Source organism: Pyrus communis, chromosome 4 (assembly GCF_963583255.1).
Source record: "Pyrus communis chromosome 4, drPyrComm1.1, whole genome shotgun sequence".
In the NCBI taxonomy this organism is placed as follows: Eukaryota; Viridiplantae; Streptophyta; class Magnoliopsida; order Rosales; family Rosaceae; genus Pyrus; species Pyrus communis.
In genome coordinates this window covers 6,894,400-6,916,625 of record NC_084806.1, presented here as the reverse complement: position 1 = coordinate 6,916,625, position 22,226 = coordinate 6,894,400, and the positions used below count along the sequence as shown (strand labels likewise).

The 22,226-nt window shown below is 38.7% G+C and overlaps 3 protein-coding genes across 3 annotated transcripts; all 3 read right to left on the bottom strand.

Moving 5' to 3' along the window:
• Window positions 1-445: 445 nt before the first annotated feature.
• Window positions 446-1,829, bottom strand: LOC137730533 (uncharacterized). The gene is made up of 3 exons (XM_068469523.1): window positions 1,436-1,829; window positions 1,272-1,322; window positions 446-1,159 (listed from the first exon to the last, which is right to left on the bottom strand). Exons 1-3 carry the CDS (start codon window positions 1,743-1,745, stop codon window positions 834-836), a joined length of 687 nt encoding a protein of 228 aa, XP_068325624.1. The 5' UTR covers window positions 1,746-1,829; the 3' UTR covers window positions 446-833.
• Window positions 1,830-2,310: 481 nt separating this feature from the next.
• LOC137730958 (pre-mRNA-splicing factor ATP-dependent RNA helicase DEAH7) lies at window positions 2,311-10,233 on the bottom strand. The gene is made up of 18 exons (XM_068469976.1): window positions 10,062-10,233; window positions 9,752-9,809; window positions 9,518-9,656; window positions 9,131-9,352; window positions 8,957-9,033; window positions 8,096-8,381; window positions 7,486-7,650; window positions 7,218-7,363; window positions 7,023-7,114; window positions 6,523-6,634; window positions 5,850-6,027; window positions 5,489-5,718; window positions 5,226-5,402; window positions 4,935-5,006; window positions 4,634-4,810; window positions 4,451-4,512; window positions 4,194-4,346; window positions 2,311-4,108 (listed from the first exon to the last, which is right to left on the bottom strand). The coding sequence occupies exons 2-18, from the start codon at window positions 9,755-9,757 to the stop codon at window positions 2,509-2,511; spliced, it is 3,894 nt and encodes a 1,297-aa protein (XP_068326077.1). The 5' UTR covers window positions 9,758-9,809; window positions 10,062-10,233; the 3' UTR covers window positions 2,311-2,508.
• Window positions 10,234-12,043: 1,810 nt separating this feature from the next.
• LOC137732474 (receptor protein kinase-like protein ZAR1) lies at window positions 12,044-16,801 on the bottom strand. Its single transcript, XM_068471786.1, has 2 exons — window positions 15,238-16,801; window positions 12,044-13,067 (listed from the first exon to the last, which is right to left on the bottom strand). The coding sequence occupies exons 1-2, from the start codon at window positions 16,754-16,756 to the stop codon at window positions 12,433-12,435; spliced, it is 2,154 nt and encodes a 717-aa protein (XP_068327887.1). The 5' UTR covers window positions 16,757-16,801; the 3' UTR covers window positions 12,044-12,432.
• Window positions 16,802-22,226: the final 5,425 nt, after the last annotated feature.

The following is a 22,226-nucleotide window of genomic DNA, read 5'->3' as shown; positions in this document are numbered from 1 at the left end:
TATATTAAAATTCTTAGTAAGATTTGTGCCAACTATTTTTGTTATGTGGAAGTTGAAACCTTTTTTTACGGTTCTAAATAGAATCCCATGTATATGTAAATAGTGTATATACATATTATAACTTTCTACATATTTTATACAGTTTTAAAACCCGCAGCATCGCGCGGGCACTTTTGCTAGTTTTCACTAAAATTGAGGGCTTCATAGATCAGAAATGATCACATTATTCATCTTCTTCATGCAGTACAAGATTCCTGAAACATGTTCTCAACACATACCTATCAACTCACCAAACACCAAGATATATATTCATAGAATTTTGCAAAGTTACTATTCATCCAACCAGTGGCGAAGCCAGGATTTGTCAGGAGGAGGGGCGAACTTTCAAAGGGTAAATGGTCCCAAGAAAATGTAGACAATCAAATCCTTTTATATAGTAGACAATATTAATGTCGTTCTTAATTTATCAATACAAACAAGTTACAATTGTTGACGACGAAGTTTCATGTCATAAAAACATTGCTTAATAGACTCATTATTAATAAAAGCAAAGACATCTATCTCAATATAAACAACCAATATGCTATCACACAATCATCGCAGCCTCGCAACAGAGCCGCAACAAAGTAGCAGCAGTAAGCAGAGGGGCAGAATCTCGCTTCTAGGCTTGATTTCCGTCGCTCCTAGGCTTTATTTCTGGCGTGGGGAGGGACGGCCGCCCCTCCCTGTCCCTCTATAGCTTCGCCTGTGCATCTAACAACAACAACAACAACAAAGTCTTTTCCTGCTATTCAAATAGTAATTGGACATTCTTGAATCTTTGGAAGCAGAACTCATTGGCATCGGTAGCGTCTCTTCCTCTTACAACAGCTTAGGCTCCGCACCAGTTTAGGCAGACAGCAATATTGTGCAAACTGTGTAGCTTTTCTCGTCCTGCTGGGATTCGAAATCGTTTCCGGAACTGTCACACTTCTGAAAACTATGTCCGCTACAGACTCATACGATAAACTTTTATTTACTGAATTTTGTGGCAGGTCGAAAATGGAAGGTTCGTCTTCTGATCCATCACTGTCGCTCTCATGGAACAATTCAATCAGCTGCTTTTTCGCATCAGTTTTTATTTCATGGATCGGAGTGTTGCTTGCAGATGGGGTAAGATCTGCATAAAATAAAATAAAATAAAATAAAAAAACCAAACGTCGAACTCGACATAACATTTTCTGAGGTGAATGTAAAAATATTGGTGAATTTTACTTGATCTTAGTTCTTACCACCATCGACACTGAAGAAATCTTCACGATCAGATTCTAACTCTTTCCCACCTACAAAGTAACAAGTATATACTCAAAACAGTAAAATTCGATAAAATCGAAGTTTTCCGGCTACAAGTACATGATAGCCATGAATTTAGCAGGACAAGTTAGTATGGAAATACTTGGTTCTTGAAAACTGCTCGCACGGGGGATCGTGGTATCAATGGAGTTTTCTCGAACAGGGCGTTCAATCAGGATGCATTCTGTCCGGGAATCGCTTGAACATTTGAGATCTGAAGCAGAGTCTTGGGTCTTATGAACTGGAACACAATTTCCCATCTCTTCAAGAAGATGTGGAGGGTTTGTTACATGGTTGGTTTTGTACATTAAGGCAGTGATACAAGGTTTGTTTGGCTCAACTAGAATCTGGTGAACAAGTTTATTGGTCTTGAAAGCTAAGCATTGGCTTATGCAGTCGTTGGGTCCAACCATGTAAAATCGTTAGCATTTGAGCAACGGTCACTTTCCAATCAATGAAAGCTTTTGTTTACTTGTAGGGCATCGATTGTGGGAGGTGCTAGGTAGTGCTTTCCTAAAGTTTGAGTTCCTTGTGTAGGGAGCTTTCATGCCACGTTAATTGCACGTCCGAGACACACACAAACGGATTCCTTGCATTCGAATCCCACACGGGCTTATTTTGGGTGAATCCGAGCGCCAGAGCGTCTCTTACTTTTCACTTTTACTCAAAGCCTAATAACAGTAAATTGGTCATATATTTCACGTGTAGTTATGTTTTTCTTTACTTTTCACTTTTTCTTCTACATAGGCGAGTTTAGTGATCAAAATTGGGTCAGTTATTGCAAATGACAGAATGATATTCTTGCAGAGTGTCATATAGCGAGAGAAATATGTTTTCTCACTGAATTTTTTTCGTTAAAAGACCACTTTGTTGTAGGGACTACTGGCCATTATTTGCAGTTTACATCACAGATTGTCATTGCTGTGTACATGAACCTGATTACTTCGGTTTCCAGGAACTTGGAATAAGATACACAACTTAGAAAAGAAAGTTTTCAAGTCGTATTATAAATCTCGAGTGGATTGGAGCGTAACACATTGTTCGCGGGTCTTATGGATTGTTCCGAATCCATGGTGAGTTACAGCACAAATCGGTCTAGTGGTTTGTGTTTAAAGGTTGACGATCGACCACAAAACTAGGACAGAATCAAGTAACAGTACTATATACAATTGGCATTTACAAGCCAAGTTTCTTTGGCCTCAAATATGTAGAAGATCCCTTGTGCAAACCTGGCATCGAGACTTGTTGCTGCTGCTTTGATCTCTTTTCCCTCTCCTTCCGCTTGCTTTCTTTCTCTTCCTCCGCTTGAGTCTTCCTCAGGTTCTCCATTTCCTCCTCCATCGCTGTTTTCTCCTCCTTTTGTCTCTTCTTATGCTCCAGCATCGATGTATCTGAATCCTTCACAGAAAAGAACATGGGCCCCAACTCGGCCAACCACTGCGGCTCCACTGCTGTGGCACACTGCATGTACTCCTTTGCCGTCAAAATCAGTTCATGATAAACCACATAATCTGGAGTGCACCCCATACCGTAAAGAGCACTGCTTGGATGTAAATGGCATGGCATCCCGGTCCTGCAGTTCACATACTCGCCAACTCCCTTCAATCTTGCAGAATTGTGGAAGTACGAGGAGCATATGGCTTTTCTCACAAGATCAGTATCGGGCCAACAGGATGTTAGAGGAATTTTTAGCGTCTTCAGGATCTCCAGCAGTTGGGACCTCACCTCTCTAGCCTTTCGTAAGCCTTTAACATGCAAAAAATGATCTCCACACCAGTCCCCCCGATACTGATGTTGTTTCCACTGCTGGTAGACATTATACAGCGTCAAGTGGTCAGATTCTGGAACAGAGAACTTCTCCCTTGCAGCATCGCTCTCCTCTGCCCTATCTTTAGGCCTAAAAAACACTGATGGCACCGAAAGCATAGACACAATTGTCAGAACCTCATCCAAGCATCCAAGCTGGTCACCCATCAATAACATCTTAGCAAGCGGGGGGTCCAATGGGAACTCCACCATTTTCCAGCCTAGTTCAGTTAAGCCTCCGACATTGTTCAGGGCACCTAAGACCCACAATTGGTACATAGAGTTGAGAATATTGTCCTGGGGAGGTGGGTCCATGAAATCAAAGTCTAACAAGTTCTCAACCTTAAGACTCTTGAGCAACAACACCACATTACCAAGGTTAGTCCTCTGAATCTCTGGCACAGGACTAGGCAGTAATTCATTTAGATATGCATTCTCCGTGTACAGCCGATAACATGTCCCAGGCCCAGTTCTACCAGCACGCCCAGCACGCTGGTCAGCAGCTGCACGACTAACAGGAAACACTTGAAGAGCATCCATACCCATTCGAGGATTGTATACCTTCATCTTACCATAGCCTGTATCGATCACGTAATATATCCCATCCACAGTCAAAGAAGTCTCAGCAATGTTGGTGGCTACAATGCATTTACGTGCCCCATCCTCAGCTTTTTGGAATATCTTGGCTTGCAAATCAGCAGGCAACTGTGAATATATAGGGAGTATCAAGAGTTTTGGAACTGCTTTTTTGGAGGATGAGATAAGTTGTTCCATCCGCTCGGCAAGCGCATAACAAGCTGCCTCAATCTCATCTTGGCCTGTCATGAAGATGAGGATATCACCTGGAGGGCTCGTGATGTGAATTGTCATGGCCTGCTTCACTGCACCTTCAACATAATCTTCACATGGGGTTTTGCTGAACAAGATATTTACAGGAAACGTTCTCCCAGGAATGTGAAAAATCGGTACACTGCAACAAAATAAATAGTCATATTAAGCAAGCAGAGCAAGTTGATGAGAACACGATGACAATGGTACAACTTAACTAAAATTACCTCCCAAAGAAATTTGAAAATTTCTGAGCATTTAGAGTTGCAGATGTCACAATGAGCTTAAAATCACGACGTTGGGCCACCACTTTTTTCAAAATTCCAAACAGCACATCTGTGTTTAGTGACCTTTCATGGGCTTCGTCCATGACAACTACACTGCAAAAGCAAAAACCTTAGCAGTAAATAATTTTGTGCTGAAGGTAAATTACCAGTTAAATTCAGAGATAAAGAGCCTTTCCAAAATTTGGAAATTTTCATACCGGTATTTGTCAAGATCAGAATCTCTGAGCGTTTCGCGCAGAAGTACTCCATCAGTCATGTACTGCAAAAGTTTAAAAAGGCAAGATTTAATATAATGATGTAAAGGTTATGACCATAGGTAAGCTGTACTTCTCTATAAAATATGGGCAAATATTGGTTTAAAAAGCAGACAAAAAAATTACCTTTATTATGGTATTTGGCCCAGTCACATCCTCAAAACGAATAGCATAGCCAACTTTATCACCAAGCTCAGTATCCATCTCTTCACTTACTCTTTTTGCAACACTCATGGCTGCTACACGCCTTGGTTGGGTGCAACCCACTATACCATTTACTGTGTATCCATCTTCATAAAGATACTGTCAACAAAATCAACATAATGAATGCCAGGTAATGGAGTACACCGTTCATATGCATCCACTCTCGTAAATTCAAAAAATGAGAGAGAATTTGATGATACGATATTTATAAAAGCAAACTTACCTGTGTCAATTGAGTTGTCTTTCCAGAACCAGTTTCTCCAACAACAACAATAACCTGATTTTCTCGAATTACCTATCCAATGGATATTAAATCAGGGTTAGAATATAATGTTTAAATATATGGCCTAACCAAGTGGAAGGGAGAGATCAGTAAACAAAACATCAGCATCACAGGTCACTGAAACTAATTAATAATGACAGTTCGAATTCTCAATGGAAGTGAGAGATCTGCTAGATATTATTTCTTTCCAAACCAAACAAAGCATTAGACACAAACAGATAAACATTATACCTGCAATAACTCATCCCGCACAGAAAATATAGGCAAATATTGTCGTTGCTGTGAGAGTGTTTTTGACAACGCAAAATCACTCACAGCCTCCCCGCTCTTCATATGTTGTGCGAACTTCGCATCTTCTTTGAAATCAATTTCACCATCTTCACCTACTGCAGCAGTATCTGCATCAATCTAGCATTAAAAAAATGAAATGCTTAGTCCCAAACCTTAATAGTGCAAAGCAAAAATCAGAACTTCCTCTCAGAAGTTCAATATACCTGCTCCGCCGTTTTTTCAACACCAAGGATATCACCCAGTTTGGAACCTGCAAGCTCCCAGAAACGTTGACGTGATTTGTTCTGACTTTGCTTCTCATGAATTTCCCTAACCAGAGTAGACCCTTTGCGTGAAATTATGGCCATATCCGATGTGGGATCCTTTATAGGCATTATGGGCTCTGCTTGTTTGGTAAAAACAACCCTGCCGTCCAGGAAAGGAGGCTTTGTATCTGGGATAACATCATAACAGTAGTAGATATTATAGCAAACAGAGATTTCCATCTTCTATTCATAAACAGAAAAGCAAATAGTTCATCAATAAAGTGATATGGCTAGTTATGCAGTTATGCTATTTTCTTACCATGGACAAGAAGAATGACTCTCCGTTCTTCTTCATCATCAAACTCAGTCTGCACCTCGGTACCTCTAACAGCACCAGATCTTAAAAGTTGACGATCCTCCCACTGAGCATTATCAGCAGTGAGTTGAGACAACTTTTTGCTCTGAGCAAGAGACATCTTAGTTCCATCTTTTCGGACCTGAAAAGAAAAACAAGACATATAGTGACCATGACAGAAATACAAGCATAGCCAGTACACTTAGGCCAATATACAATCTGACTTAACATAATAAATGAATAAATTTGGCCACTAAACAAGTTAGACTGAGATAACAAATCAGACAGGTGACAATCAGAGAGATGACTGAAAATTTATTTAAGTACAACTGATATGAGTATTCAATATTCATCATATTTACAAATGTTACTAAATAAATGTTAGAGCATCAATGATTGGTTCTTTTCTATGACTTTGCATCACTCTCGAGTTCACATTCTCAACCAATAGGATATTCACTTACTAGCCTCCTCCATCTTAGGAAGCCATCACAATTAGAAGAATAACGAAGAAACGTCCAGTCCTTTAGTCCACTCTCTTTTTAAATAAAAAGCACTGTGTAATACTCATTCATCAACAAAAATACGGTTCAGATAAAACTCTGCAAATTAAAGGAAAAAAAAACAATGAACATACCAGCCTTTTCGCCAACTCTGCTTCCTTCTTTTGAAATGAAGCATCGTTTGCATAAAACAAGGACGAGTCATCAGTCGTATCAAACATTGTGTTTCCTTCTTCTCTATCATACCTGTATAACAAGTTTATATGAGTCAAATGAAGTTCAAAACTAAGCTGCCCTACTAAATCATAACATGAGGTCCAAAAGGGAAATACCGTGCAACAACAAAACATTATGTGGGTAGCGACTACTTAAAAGCTGACATGAAATGCAGGGTTGTTCTAATGATAACGCTATTAAGATGTTTTACCGTTTAACAAAACAATTGTGAAAATTTGTACAAATGATAAGCAAAATTTAGCAGTCAAGGCAAAATAATATTGACATATTGGTGCTCTACAGGGGATCTCTTTTCCCAGGAAACGACAATCACATTTGATCATCCCCTAAACTTGCTTTTGAGGACATGATTTAAGGTTCATTGAGTAAAAAAAAAAACTTATCAGAATTAACTTACCATGCACGATCAGAATTGTATTCCATCTCTTGACGCATGCTTTCAGTAATCTCGTATGTGTGTTCTTCGGCCAAATTATCTTCTTCCCCATCCTGCAAACAGGACTATCATGAATCATTGACACAGCCAAAACAGGCAAAAAACCTAATTCAAAAATCTACAAAAATTAACCACAAATTCACAAAGAAAACATACCTTGAATGATTGTGAACTTTCTGAAGAAAAAGTAAGTTGATGGGACCTCACACCATATTTCGAACTTGAAGATTTGACTGAGTATCCAGAAGCACGTATTGGAGCTGGAGAGGGAGAGACATGATCCCAAGGAGAAGCAGCAGAACCTGTTGTAATTCTAACCTGGTTAAATCTAAAAATGAAGATAAAATGAAACCATCTCTATCATAAAGGAAAAATAAATCCAAATTTGTTCTTCTCCAATAAGGTTGATGTTTAAAGATCATACCAGGTGTATGGCCACCTAACCATGGGGAAACTAGTCGTGCATCGGGTGAGGCACCAAGCAGCATAGGTGCCGGTGATGGTTGATGTCGCCTACTGGTATTAGAGTAGTTATCACGTCGTGGTGACTCCTCCCATTCCCATCTCCCATCATCCCAGTCAGATCTGCCTGCAACATTTGCAAATATGGCATTAGAGACAGCAATATCCATGTAGTTACATAACTTAAGCTATATCTTATTATATAAGCTACCTCCCACATGTACCTGTGACAAATAATAAATAAAAGAAGCATATGAGAACTCATTATTCTACAGTTTCCAATAATAAGTATAAGGAACCCAATTGTAAGCTCCAAGTATAGGTTCCTTGAAAGGAAAACCTACATAAAAGTTTCCGTACATAAGAGGGATACACTATTAACAAATAAAAATTTTGAAAGTGTAAATTCTGCAATTGTGGCCTCAATGGGCTTTCTTATAATTTGGATATGCTATTTTGGGGTTAATCTATTAGGAATAGGGTTGCATAGTTATGGTTCATTTCCATGTCTGTTCTCCTTTATTAAAAGAATCAAATAATTTAACAGAAGAAAAGAAGAAGACAGTGCATACCAGGTGTCCTCTTTGAATCTTCATATCTACTCCGCTTTCTTCCATATTCTCCACTATATTCTTGTTCATATCGGCTACCTTCCCTTCCACGATAATAATCGCTACCATTACTACTATATCTTTGTCTTTCACTCCTACTACCATCCTGATACTCTCTTCTCTCACTACCACGGTTATCCCTGTCGTATCTACTCTTGTAATCTCTTCTCTCATTTCCACGATCATCCCTGTCATACTTAGGGGTCCGAGACCTGACGCTGTGGGAACTTCCACCAGGAGACGAAACCTTCAATTAAGATGCACAGTAAGAAGCATGTCAGAATTTATTTAAGAAAAGCATACACAACAGAGGAAATAGCATGTCACAAGTGCGAAATTCTAACATAAACCTCCCAAGAAAACAACAGAGTGGAGCAGAAGATAGATAACTTATATAATCAAATTGACCAATCAAAAGCACTTTGAGTTCTCATTTACAATTTTCCTCCTCCATATCATTCATATGAGCAGAGTTAAATATAAGATGCTCTTGCCTCCTACATATCTCTCCTTCACAACATAAGAAGAAAAAAAATGCCTAGGTCAATTCAGCTTTTTTTAATGCCACTCTCATGAGATTCTTCATTTTCTTAAATCTAGCACTGCAGTGCTAGTACTGGCCATGTAATCATGGTTCTTATCATATAGAGAATCACAAGTCAGCTTCTAAGTACTAAATAAACAATTTGGTAATGTCTTTAACCCTAAAGGCCAAATTCCTGTATGAGCAATTTCTTGAACAAGTATAAATATCACTTGTGATCTAATTTCTAAACAATGACATTAAAACAGAAAGACAAAGAGTGCTAGAAGTATGCTTACATCTCCATGCAGATGTTCCCTAGAGTAGCGATTCTCGTGCATATCATCAATTTTTCCTTCTTCTGTTACAGTACTTTCTGCAACACAAGGATCACAAAGTGCCTTTTAAGTAAAGAAACATATACTTAGAGAAAAGCAGATGGGACGGAGTAAGATACTATAAGAAAAGTGTACCTGTGCGTGGTGTCTCACTCCCAGATATTTCCCGATATCGCCTCCTAGAGTGACTTCGTATAGCAGTGGGTTCATCAGTACCTTTTTCATCCGAAATTACAGACTCTGATTTTTCGTCTTCCTCCATTGATGAGACAACATTAGCACCTCTTTCTCTTGGGGTCTTGAATCCACCGTTGACCTTAGACCCTTCCCGTTTGGCAATAGCAAGGACATCTAACCCTGTTCCATCATAAATCAAAATTAGAAGGAAGACCCCTAACAATACTACCACTTGCATTGGAGGGAGGCAGGGCACTGATTCCACAAAATTTCATAAACATAACAAAACACATGAACAAGGATAGAAACTCGAAAGTACGGAACAAGTTAAAGACGAAATCTTACCCAGGAGAGATTTCCTCTCTGGAGGTCTAAAAACAACTCTATCCTTCCCAGGTACAAATAATCCCCCATCGCTATTCGCCTCAGGTTCCAACGTCGCTGTTGTCTTATCCAGGTCAATAGGTTCAGTGTGACCTCGTTTCTACACATTAACATCACAAAAATTAGGGAATAAAATGTTAGTAAATACAAAAATGACTCTACTTTCTAGCTAAATCCCACGAATCGGAAACTAACCTCCATGATAATCAGCCGAACTAACACTAAAATCGAACCCGCCGAGCAATGAGGGCACCTGCAAATACAGCAACAGTGAAATCAGAAACAAATTTCAAGTCGTAAGGCACATAAAAACAAGATTTTGCAATTTCAAATCCCCGGAAAATTTTAATACCAATGGCGAATGATTCCAGAATGCGAACTGAACTGAATTCGAACAAAACCCTAGAAATTTCTAGCTTCGAATTCGGACGCCGTGAATCGAGTCGTTCCCCAATTGAAGTTTTGGAGAGGAGAGAGAGAGAGAGAGAGAGAGGGACGTACGTACCTGTGGAAGAAGAGGCCTGCGAGAGTAGTGTTCCGTCGGAGTTTTTGGAGGGGTTTCAATCTGTAGTTTTAAAGAAGAAGACAACTGGCGGCGACTCCACCGACTTTCGTTTCAGGTTCTACTCGTCCCGGAACTCCCTACGGTTTTTTTTTTCTTTTTTACGTGCGAGACAAAACGGGTGCCTATTTTTCGTTTATTTTTTATTTTTAAATTTATTTTTCATATTTTTCGAGATGTGGGTTTCCGGGTTTGGTTTGGTTTTGGTTTGCGAGAAGGATCCAATCTCCAGTCCGAAGTTTAAATACATGGGCCTCCAAAATGATTTCAGCCTTCTTTTTACCTTTTTTTTGTCAAGGGATTTTCTGTGAAGTACAATTGGATCCTGACTTTCAAATACTTTTTTTTCGTAATTTAAATGATTTGTCAAAAAGTATAACTTTCGTCCACGATATACGTCCATGTGAGATGGATAAACTAGTGAATTGAAACATACAACTTAGTAGATCATATACAAATTACTTAATTTTGACAAGCAACGGTTTTAACTTGAACATAAGAAATTAAGGTTGATGTTTCTATGCATAAGAAATTAAGATTGATGTTTCTATGTAAATGGTGGTTATAAAGACTGGAGTTTGATCGAAATATTTGCCAACTGAGCTAAATGTGGCTTTTTTCTCCACCGGTAATGTATACAGGGGACTTACTAGTGCCTTCCAACAATCACAAGATCGCCACTAAGAACAGAAAGGCTCCCCACACAAATGATTGTGTCGAAGAAACGTGGTAAACTACATATTTGATATGTGTCTTCCGACAAGCATATAACTGATGCTTCTTGCAGGAAGTAATTCAAGTGTTTTTATAACTCAAATATATTTCCTCTAAAAGCGCTTTTAGTTATTTGTAAAGCACTTTCATACGAGTTTTTATTGTTTCGTACACTTTGCAATAAGAAAGGGTGCCATGAATGATTTCTTGCAAACATCCTTGTCACAGACCACCAGCCACCCCTGCGATGAACTCACACCGTTGAGCGCATTCAAAGCCTTCAAACACATTCTTCATCGTGTAAACCTTTCTCCGCAAGGCTAAAGATGCAGAACTGATCAGTAGTGCTACTAGTACCTCTTCGTGGCCACGGTGCATCAGCCATGGGGATTGTGGAGGCAACGCCAGCCACGGCTGCAGAGGCATATAACTTTGCAGCGGTTTCCCAAGATGTACAAACAGCTTTAAAGCGATGGACATCGACGAAATTAGTTGAATCAAGGATTTTCAAGATCAACTCGGACAGTTCAAGTTGGAGCTCAGGCCACTTATTACTGTTTGGTAGAGACGTTCTAGTAGTACTAGTCGTCTCGTTGGTGCAATGGTCCCCTCCTTTTGGTGCAAGGATAAAGAGTTTTGTATCAGCCATTACTCCAACATATTATACAGTCCACAGGTTCGGATTCAATCGGTTCGGTTTTTCACCAAAATTGAAAATCGAACCTAAAGTATTGTTCGGCTTATTTTTTTCCGATTCGGTTTAGGTTTGGTTTGGTTTTAATGTATTACAAAGCAAAATTCATTTGTACATTAAAACCACAATAAATTAGGAACTGATTTTTTGTAGTTTCCGTATAGAATTAGGAGGAAGTTTGTACCCGCAGTGGATTGGAAGAGGTTAACCTACCCTACGCGTAGGAAAATAGTTTAAACTCGAAATACAATGAGTTAAAAAGAAAAATTCTAGCCACTAAGACAATTCACCACTTACTATCTTAATCTAATATTTTAGGTTGAATCAAATCATGTGGTGAACAAGGAAAAAAAGATGACGGTAGGAAAAATTGAATTAAGAATTTGTGAATGTCCATTATACAACGCATAAATTGAAGGAGGGGGGGGGGTGTGAATGGAGAAAAGTTACATTATTATTACAAGCAAACTAGAAATTGGCAGAAACTAGACATTTCAAATTACAAAATGTAGCCAATTCTTAATTATCATTTTTACACAAAAGGAAAACAAAATAATGTGTAATAAAATTATGCTATGGGGATTTGCTTGACTTCCAAAAATTAAATGGGGTTCTTCATCAACAAATTGATTCTTCAAAATAAACCTACCACAACCTATCAAAATCCACCATCTGACAAAAACTAAATCTTCAAATTCATCAGGTGAACGTCGAACTTCATGACTATATTCAGAGAAATAATTTCCGCACTCATGTTTTCACCTTCTGCATTCCTCTTGTTTTTGTCCCTTGATTATCCATTAACTTATATTAAACAATATAGAAGCTCAAAAAATAGGAAGGAGTGCAGCGGAATGAAAAAGGATGTGCGGAAATTATCTCCCAACTGTGTATACGTATCGATCCTCACGTTCCAATCCTTTCAAGATTTTCAGAGACGGATTTCATCCTTGGCCTAACCTCAGGGTCCGGCTCAGTGCATGCAAGGGCTACATGGAAAGCTGCTAGTACCTCCTTTTTGGCATGCACTTCCTGTAGCAACACAGGGTCTACCATATCCGACAAAGGGTTTTCATCCTCAAATCCTTTCCTCACCCACCTCACTAGGTCTGGGATCTCGACCGAAGTTGACGTGGTCGGAGAGAGCTCCGGGGACTTCCCTGTGAGCAATTCAAGCAACACAACTCCGAACGAGTACACGTCCCATTTTTGGGTGAGTTTGCTTCCCGTGACACGGGCCTCCGGGGCACGGTAATTGTTTGATCGCTCTGTTTGTACTGGTTTCATGTAAGGCAAAGCCCCGCCCATGAAGCCACCCGAGGAGGGGTTGTTTCCTGTGATTTCGATAAGCCTGTTGAGTCCGAAATCTGAAATGTAGGCTTGAGATTCGTTGTCAAGAAGAATGTTGGAGGGTTTAATGTCACCGTGGACAAACTTTCTGGGGCTGCATTCGTGCAGGTAGGCGAGGCCTCGGGCTGTTCCCTTGGCGATCTTTAGCCTTGTTGTCCACGAGAGGCTTGATGATGACTGACCGTTTCTCCCTGCACATTTTTAATTCAAAATTTTCAGTTTCAATAGCTTTTAAGTAAAGGAATTGTATAACAATTGCAGAACAGGGAAACGCAGAAGAATTGCATTAGAATCGACGTTATCCACTCGAATTATGACATGGTAGTTGTAGTGGCTCCATGCCACCAAGGAAACTTGAAAACAAAGGCAGATGACACAGGAATTAAAATCTACCCTTTACGTTTCCCCTGCACAAACACAGATTCACTTCTCTGCTTCCAAAGTTCCAATTTCATTAACATCGAACAAATATTTGATCAATGTAGGAAAATTGTTTCCGTTCTTTTTTACTTTCTGTACACCGTCTTAATTTCAGCCCTTGATTCTCTTTTGACGTTCAATTGAGTAGCTTAAACAGAAGGGTGTCCAAAAAGCTACAAATGGATGCGGAAATCATTTCCCGTTGAAGTATACTTACAACTAGCGGGGCCAAAAAGCTGTGATGGTGTGCACCAAATATGATATGATTATCCTGACCTACCATGTAGTGAATTGTGTTGAGCTCTCCAAAATGCGCAACCCCCACATCACGAGAGATTTTTCAGTGTGACCGACACACAAGGTGGTACATCATATGTCACCATACAAATGGTAGGATATGTGTGTTAAAAAATTAATAACTTCAAAAATAAAATTTTTCATCACTTACATAAAAACACGTGATATACCACCTGTGTTCCCGTCATAATCAAAAAAAATTTCCCACATCACAGCATGATCACAGTTAGAGTCATTTTCCAAACAACATGGGTACAACTATTTGCCCACATACGAAAAACAATGTGATATCTAAGCATGTCATTTTCTTGCCAAGTTGGCAAATATTCCCACAATTTTCAACATATTTGCTCTTCCCAGAACCTCCGTCTTCATATAAAGAACGGATATGCATCGAGAACATATGTTTTGCGATGATTTGTAACTTCTATTGTAAAGAATGAATATCCGTTTTATAGTTGAACTACAAATTTAATAAGAGACAGACGTCCGTTTCATAGTCAGACTACAAGTTTTAATGATAAGGGTGGACAAACATAATGCAAAATCATCATTTGTGTACCAGGCAGGATGATAATTTGCTGCCTAATAATTAAAGAGAGTTTTAACGAAAAGTTTGCGGTACTGTTCACTTTAACAAAAAAACCATATTTTTACACTAAAAAATCAAACCTGGTGCTATTTACTTTACTCTTCATTTTGTCCTTCTCGTTAAAACTCAAAGTTTTCAAACCATTTTCATTAGTTTTCCTTTAATTAAAACCTGCAACTTTAATTTGAGAGTTTTAATGAAAAGCCCGCGGTACTGTTCACTTTAACGAAAAACCACATTTTTACACTAAAAAGTCAAACCTAGTACTATTCGTTTTACCCTTTATTTTATGTTTAAACTTAAAGTTTTCAAATAATTTTCATTAGTTTCCTTATAATAAAACCTGCAACTTTTAAAGTCCAACCGGTCCAGGCGGAACAGGCCCCGTACCAATTAAATTAAAACTTCTAAACCACCCCTTAAGCTAGTCGTGGCCCAGCTGCCTTATATGTCCTTCACCACAACAAAGGAGAGCAAACTTGCATGGCTTAAAGGCCAATTAAAAATAAAACATTTTAATTTTGTTCCAATTAATTATAAGGTCGTGCTATTTATATTTTCTTTTATTTCTTACGCACCCTTATTAATTTTTGTTCATTAATATCTTTCAATTCATTTGATATGACGGTAGAAAATTGAGAGGGTGTGTGAGAGTAAAAATGAGTGTGGAGATAACACCATCTTTAAATATATTGCTATATTTTGCCTAATTTCTTTCGTATGGCTTAAAGATCCCTCCTATAATCAATTTCTAGTTCCTTCACTAACAACATCCAAATTATAGCATTTTTTTAACAAGTAATGTTATCTACACTAAGGAATATGAGTTTGACCTAATCTTACAAAAACAACTAATAATGTGATTCAAATTCATCTTTGATGATAATTGAATTTAAACTTTTCACTTATAAATGAAAAAAAATATCACTAATAAATGAAAAGGCGAAAACCAAAAATATGACACATCCACGCTCACAAAACGACATAATAACGTAATTCACAACTGCATATTAAAAAAAAAAAAGAGAAAACGAAAAAGGAAAAAAACTTACCGCGAAGTGCAGAGGCCAAGTTACCGTGAGAAATGAAGTCACTGATGAGAAGCTTCTCGTCGGGCGCCCAATAGTACGCCCTCAGCTTCACCACATTCGGATGCTTCACCCGCCCGATCGCCTGAATCTCCGCCGCGAACTCCTTATACCGCTGATCACCGCCCTCCCCCAACCTCCTCACCGCCACCGGGATTCCATTCCCGAGCACCACTTTGTACACAATCCCCAATCCGCTCTTCCCCAGCACGTAAGCCGATGCTCTCAACAGCTCGTCGAGCTCAAACGTGAAACCCTTGTCGATCGCAACGAGATCCCCCTCCCCTTTCCCCCTCTCTCCCTTTTCCGGGTCGCCGGAATCCGAATCCTCGTTCCCGAACCCGCCGTTGATGCAAGCGCAAGAACAGAGCTGGCAGAGATTACAGAGGTGGCGCTTCTCGTTGCCGCCAAAATTGCTCTTTCCGGTACAACTGCATCCGTCCTCGTCGTCCTTCTTTTTCCAGTAAATGTAAACGACGACTAATCCGATAAAAGCCACTCCGGCGGCGTCCGCCACCGAGATTAGGACAATCAGACCCGGACTCAATCCCTTTCCCGGACTTTTTTCCGATCCCGGTCCCGAATTCGGACTATCCGCGGAGCTCTGGCCCGGATTTTTACAAGCTTTCTGAAGCGGAAACCCGCAGAGCAGAGGATTGTTCAGAAACGCGGTGGGACCCTGGTTCGAAAACGAACCGGTTTGAGGAATCTCGCCGCTGAAATTATTGTTTCGGAGATCAAAGCTCACCGTGACAGGCAATTCGCCGAGGGATTTCGGAATCTTTCCCGATAAGTGATTGAACGATAAGTTGAGCGTGCCGGAGAGAGACTTCAACTTGCCGAAATCGTCCGGCACCGATCCGGTTAACTCGTTGGAGGAGAGGTCCAATTGGATTAGATTTTCCATGTCAGACCAAATTCCCGCCGGAATTTCGCCTTCGAATCGGTTTCTCGCGAGGATCAGCCGCTGTAATTGGTGGCAGTTCTTCCAGTAGTCCTTCTGGAGCGGACCGGAGAGGGAGTTGTTGGAGAGGTCGATGTTCTGGAGGCGCGGGGGGTTGCATGTCGACGGCGGGAGAGGACCAGAGAGGTTGTTACCATAGAGGAAGAGGCTGTGGAGTGAGGTGGCGTTGAAGAGTTGGGAAGGGATTGAGCCATGGAAGTTGTTGCTGTGGAGGTTAAGGCGGCGAAGGTATACTAATGTTCCAAGTTCGGAGGGAATGTATCCGCGGAGGTTCTTTCCGGAGAGAGTGATTCCAACAACACGGGGGTCGGAAAAGCCAGTGATGTTCATGCAGGAAATGCCTGTCCAGCGGCAGGGGGTGGGATCAGTGTCGAGCCAGTCGGAGAAGGCGGAGCCGTCGGAGGACTGGTCGACGGCGGATTTGAGGGAGAGGAGGGAAAGGCCGTCGGGGGTGAGCGAGAGTGTGGTGTCGACGAGGAAGAGGAGGAAGATGAGGGCGGAGAATATGGAAGGTTCCATAATTTGGGCGGAGAAATGGGAGGAGATGGAGATTTGTGGGTTTAATTGAAGTTCATATTGTTGTTGTTGTTGTTTAGAGAGAGAGAGAGAGAGAGAGAGAGGGTAGTTGGAGGTGTGGGTGAGGCGGTGCTGCGGGTATTTATGAGAAAGAGACCGGAGGAAGGAGGAGATTTGATTGGCGGGGTCCACTTCCCGCCAAAAGGAGAGAGGGAGAAGGAGGGGAGTAGAAGAGAAGCAAAGGAGAAGGAAGTGGTGGCATTTTACAGTGTTCTTATTATTTTAAGGCACATGATGGTGATGTTGTAGTGTAGGTTGGTACAGGTCTAATACGCATATGATTAACATTTCCTCATTTTCTACTCTTATTGTTGGCGATCAAAATGATGAATTAGATCAATTTTAAAAACTATTTCGGTTAGAAAGCCGAACTGTTATTGTTTAGTGTCATATAGGAAATTAATCCAATTTCCTCATTTTAAGGCACATGATGGTGATGTTGTAGTGACCAAAGGAATGAATTAGGTTGGTCAGGTCTAATACGCTTATGATTAACATTTTCTCATTTTCTCGACTTTTATCGTTAGTTACCAGAGTAATGAATTAGGCCAATTTCAAAAACCATTTCGGTTAGAAAGCCGAACTGTTATTGTTTAGTGTCATTTAAGAAATTTAATCCCATTCTTAATTATTTTTTATGGTTAAATTAATAGAGTAGGTGGTGTATTGTATGCTTAATCAGCACATATGTTTTTGGGATGATCGTCTGCGAAGAATCGTTTGTTTATAAAATCCAATCACTTTGTTTTTTGTACGGACAACCGAATCAAATCTGTTTGAACATATTTACTATACGTATGGAAATTATTGGAACTTAACTAAATGGATAAGTAAAAATAATATTGTCACACGCAGTCAGTCACAGTCACAGACTCAGAGAGTCTTGTGTCGCGGTTTCATTGGCCAAAATACACAGCAAGAGGCAGCGTCAGCAAACAACAAATGAAGCAGGCAAAGGCAATACTTGCTGATAAGGAAAGGATCTTCGACTCAATGTCTGATTTATGTTTGACCCAAGAAGAAAAAAGTCTCATAGCCCCCTTAAATTGTCGGTTTGTACAACGTACTACTATGGGTCATTCCAACAGAAGTAGTGTTTGTATAGCCAAAATTACGTGGCGTATATGAGGTTCGAGATTGGTAAAAGTAATGTGTTCGCTCGTAAAATAATGTTTAGCAAAAACTCGTGACTCGAATTAATAAAGAATTAAGGGTAACCAAACATATGCATTGATCAAAGAGTAATATTAAGGGGATTTTTTTAAATAAAATTTCTCACAAATTGTCAAAAAGTCTATAAAAAGTCTTTTTTTTTTTTAAATGTCCTTTGCATTTTTCTTGATCAAATTAACGAAGGCAATTAATCACTTCGTATACTTGTACCCTTTTAGGAGTAAGTACGGAGGGAGCAAATTGAATTGGTAATTGGTGAAAAGTAAAAGTAAAATTTAATTATTATTCAGTGGAATTTGCACAATGATTATATCTCACTAGTAATCATCAAAACATGCTTAGAAGCTAACAAAACAGAGAGAGAGAGAGAGAGAGAGAGAGAGATAACGTCCGTCCAGTCTTGGGTGGAAATTGAAATAATAATTGTATTTTTAATGGGAATAATGATGTATTTATCATATGAATCATTTTATTTTTTTGAAATGAACAATTAATATACTTATTGTGACATCCCACATCGTCCAGGGGAGTGATCTTTATATGTATATTCTCATCCCTACTTTGCACAAGGCCTTTTAGGAGCTCACTGGCTTCGGGTTCCATCGGAACTCCGAAATTAAGCGAGAGGGGGCTAGAGCAATCCCATGATGGGTGACCCACTGGGAAGTTGCTCGTGAGTTCCCAAAAACAAAACCGTGAGGGAATGGTAAGCCCAAAGCGGACAATATCGTGCTACGGTGGTGGAGCGGGTCCGAGAAGTGGTCCCGCCCGGGCCGGGATGTGACACTTATCCACTAATTTATTAGCTATTTAAATGGTAGGATTCTTTGTGAAGTTTTCAGAAAAAAAAATACGATATTTTACTAATTAAACATCAGAGTACTTAGAAATTAAATTTAAGTTATTGCAATAATTATGATAATTCAAGACAATAAGTAGAATTCAAGCATTTCATTAAAAGTCGAGCTCGCTAATAACCACAAAATTACAAAGATGTAAAATCTCTTGTCAAGTCATGACTCAATGCATCTCTAACGCAAGATGCAAAAATGTCTTTGGATAGATAATGTATATTTCTTTTCAGAAAGTAAATGAAATTTCAAAATTCATTTTTCGCATTAGAATAATACTCCAATTTATATATTTTTATAAAATATAAAATGAGACGTAAAAAGATGCTCAAGACCCAAAACAGTAATTAAATTTACACACAAAGAAAGCATACATTTTTGTATTCGCTTTTTCTTACTTGGATTAAGATTCTATCAAGTAGCAATGCGACATTCAAATATACATTCACCCGCCACTTAGTACAAAAATCTAATGATATTTTTCTTCACTTACAAATGATAAGTTTTAAGTTCAATTCTCACCAAAATCGAATTTGAATCACATTATTGCTAACCCATTGTGAGACTAAGCTCATCCTCATCCCCCTTAGGGCTAGTTTGGTATTGTTGTACTTTGAAAAAAAAACTGTTTTTCTGTGATGTGAAAATAAGCAGCTATGAAATAAAGTAGTAATGTGTTTGGTAAACTATAGTTGTAAAAGTACTTTTGGCAAAAAAAAAAAAGCAATGTTATAGTGTTTGGTAAATCTTTATGTAAAACAACTGTGACTGTGTAAAATGACCAAAAGGGCATAGTACTAAATCAATTGTTAAACAAGCTTTGTTGTTTTTAAAAATATTCATATCTTAATTTAAATCTATTCTAAATACTAATTAGTACCACAAATTACTTAAAAATATCAAAATCTTTTAAACTGAATATGATAAGATCTTCACTACTAATTTTTTGCTATTTCAGCTAGCCAAATGACAAAAACTCCAATAACTAATCAATTTATCGTAAGCATCTCCAACAATAATGGTTATTTTAACATAAAATTTTGAACAGTTTATTATTTAAAATCCCCATCTTTTTTTATGTTTTATTATCATAATTAAAAGGGAACCATCCCACTATCTTTCCAGAAGCACCTCTCAAACTCTCATTATCTCACGTGTCTCTCTTTCCTTTCCCTTTATCATCATTTCCGCCTTCTTCCCATTTCACATTTTCTTTCTCAATCTGGCACCACCGTGGACAGAGGGTGTAATCTTGCTCGCTGCATCACCGCTTCGACTCCGACTGGTTCCAAAATAGCTCACCAAAAATAATGGAAGATGATAAAAACATGTTTGACTGTAAATTATTTAATTGCTTAAGGTCATTGTGGGTACGTGAAAGTTTCATTAAAGGCTCAACGCCTCTTGGAAAAGAGGTTTGCGCAGAAATTGAAAAGCTGGATTTTACTGCCTTGAACTTTTAGCTTTTTTAAACTTAAAACTGTGAAAAAATGTTGGTTAAAAGATGTTACCAAACGCTGGATTAAGATTCTATCAAGTAGCAAGGTCTAAAATATCGCTAATATCGGAAATATCAGTAGTCCAAAAACACGGAAATTTCGATGGAAATATCAGGATATTATCGATATCGATAAAAATTGAATAAAAACCACGGAAATTGTAAGAAAAACTTGGAAATTTTTATTGAAACTTTGCAGGATGTTTATTTAGTCAATTATCTATTAGTTTATCACAAAAAATTCGAAGAAAATTCATTGCATGATGGATTTAACTGATTTAAGTTGATTATATCGCGAGTTGGCAAACATTATGAGTGTAAAAAATATGTAGTACTTAATGAAAGAAGTTTAAACACACCATAATCATTTATATATAATGAATTAGTACAATATTTTACACTTTATACATTGCATGGTAAGATACATGAATGACTTAGTACCACATAGAGTTCCTATGAGGTTCAAATTTTTCACTATCTTCATCATCTCTATGTGTAGAGTAAGTGTATTGTGAAGAGTAGTCATAAATCCCCAAAATAGTTTTGCATGTAATTGTTAACATGTCATCCATATGGATCCGAGATTGGTTGACGTTGTCTATAAGCAAAATCATTTGAAGATTGAGTCTCGGATTCTTTCCATGAGTTGCTCGATTCCATCCCAACAAGAATGGGATATGAAAGGTAGGGAAATGGTTGGTTATGAGTATAACCATAGTTACTACTTCTCACTCCAACAGAGTCTAAAGTTATAGATAATGAGTCATCTTCTTGACTTGACAAAGTCCCCTTGCCTCTTTCTCTACGAGTATAGTCATTCCCTATGGCACCAATTCCTGGTCCTGCCCGCCTACTGCCATGGTTCTCATCCTGTATTGTATGCGTGAAGTTTGCCTCACCAGTGAAGGGGCTCATAAATCCAGGTGGTGGTCGAACATACTTCCCATATCCACCACTACCTCCAGCTCCACTATATCCTTCATCATTCCCACCTCTGGTGGTAGGTGAGTCTCCTGATCTTGTACTAGAGCTATCATTAGTATCAGCATGATCTTGTGGTTGTGTAGGATTGGAAAAGTTCTTCGAAAGAGTCAGCGCTGCTAGATCCCACCTCCTCCTTTAATACTCTTTCTACATTTATCCCTTCATTACGTGCTTCTTCAGCAACTCTTAGAGCTGAGTTGCCTTCATCATCATCTAAATGAAGAGGTTAAATCCATTGACAAAGTTGGATACCCTTTGTATTATCATCTTCAACAACAATATCAAAGCCATCTAATGGGTCACCGCAGTCGACATGATCTATTTCTGCTTCCTTATCTCGAATTTGAAGCTTCATGTTGTAGTAGCAATAAACTAATTTGAAGCTTTATATTATATATATTATATTATGTAACTTATCATAACACACACACACCACCACACACACACACACACCGACGCGCACACACTAACACACACACTGAATTATTATGTTTATATTACCGATATTACTGATATTATCCTGATATATTGACGAAAATAAAGTGGATACGTGTGAAAATATCCCCCTCTCAAAAAAACGATATTATCGACAAAATATCACCGATAATATCGATATTTAAGACCATGTCAAGTAGTAGTGATGACATCGTGCAACATTAAAATATACATTCACCTACCACTTAATACTACAACCTAATGATATTTCTCTTCACTTGCAAATGATAAGTTTTAAGTTCAATTATCGTCAAAGATGAATTTGAATCATATTATTGCTAACTCCATAATGGGCTAAGTCCATCACCCTTCCCCTTAGAATAAATAATATCATTTGTTTAAAAAAAAATAAAATACATCCACCTATAGCAACAACCAAACATACATATTCATAATTATTATACTTGCATGC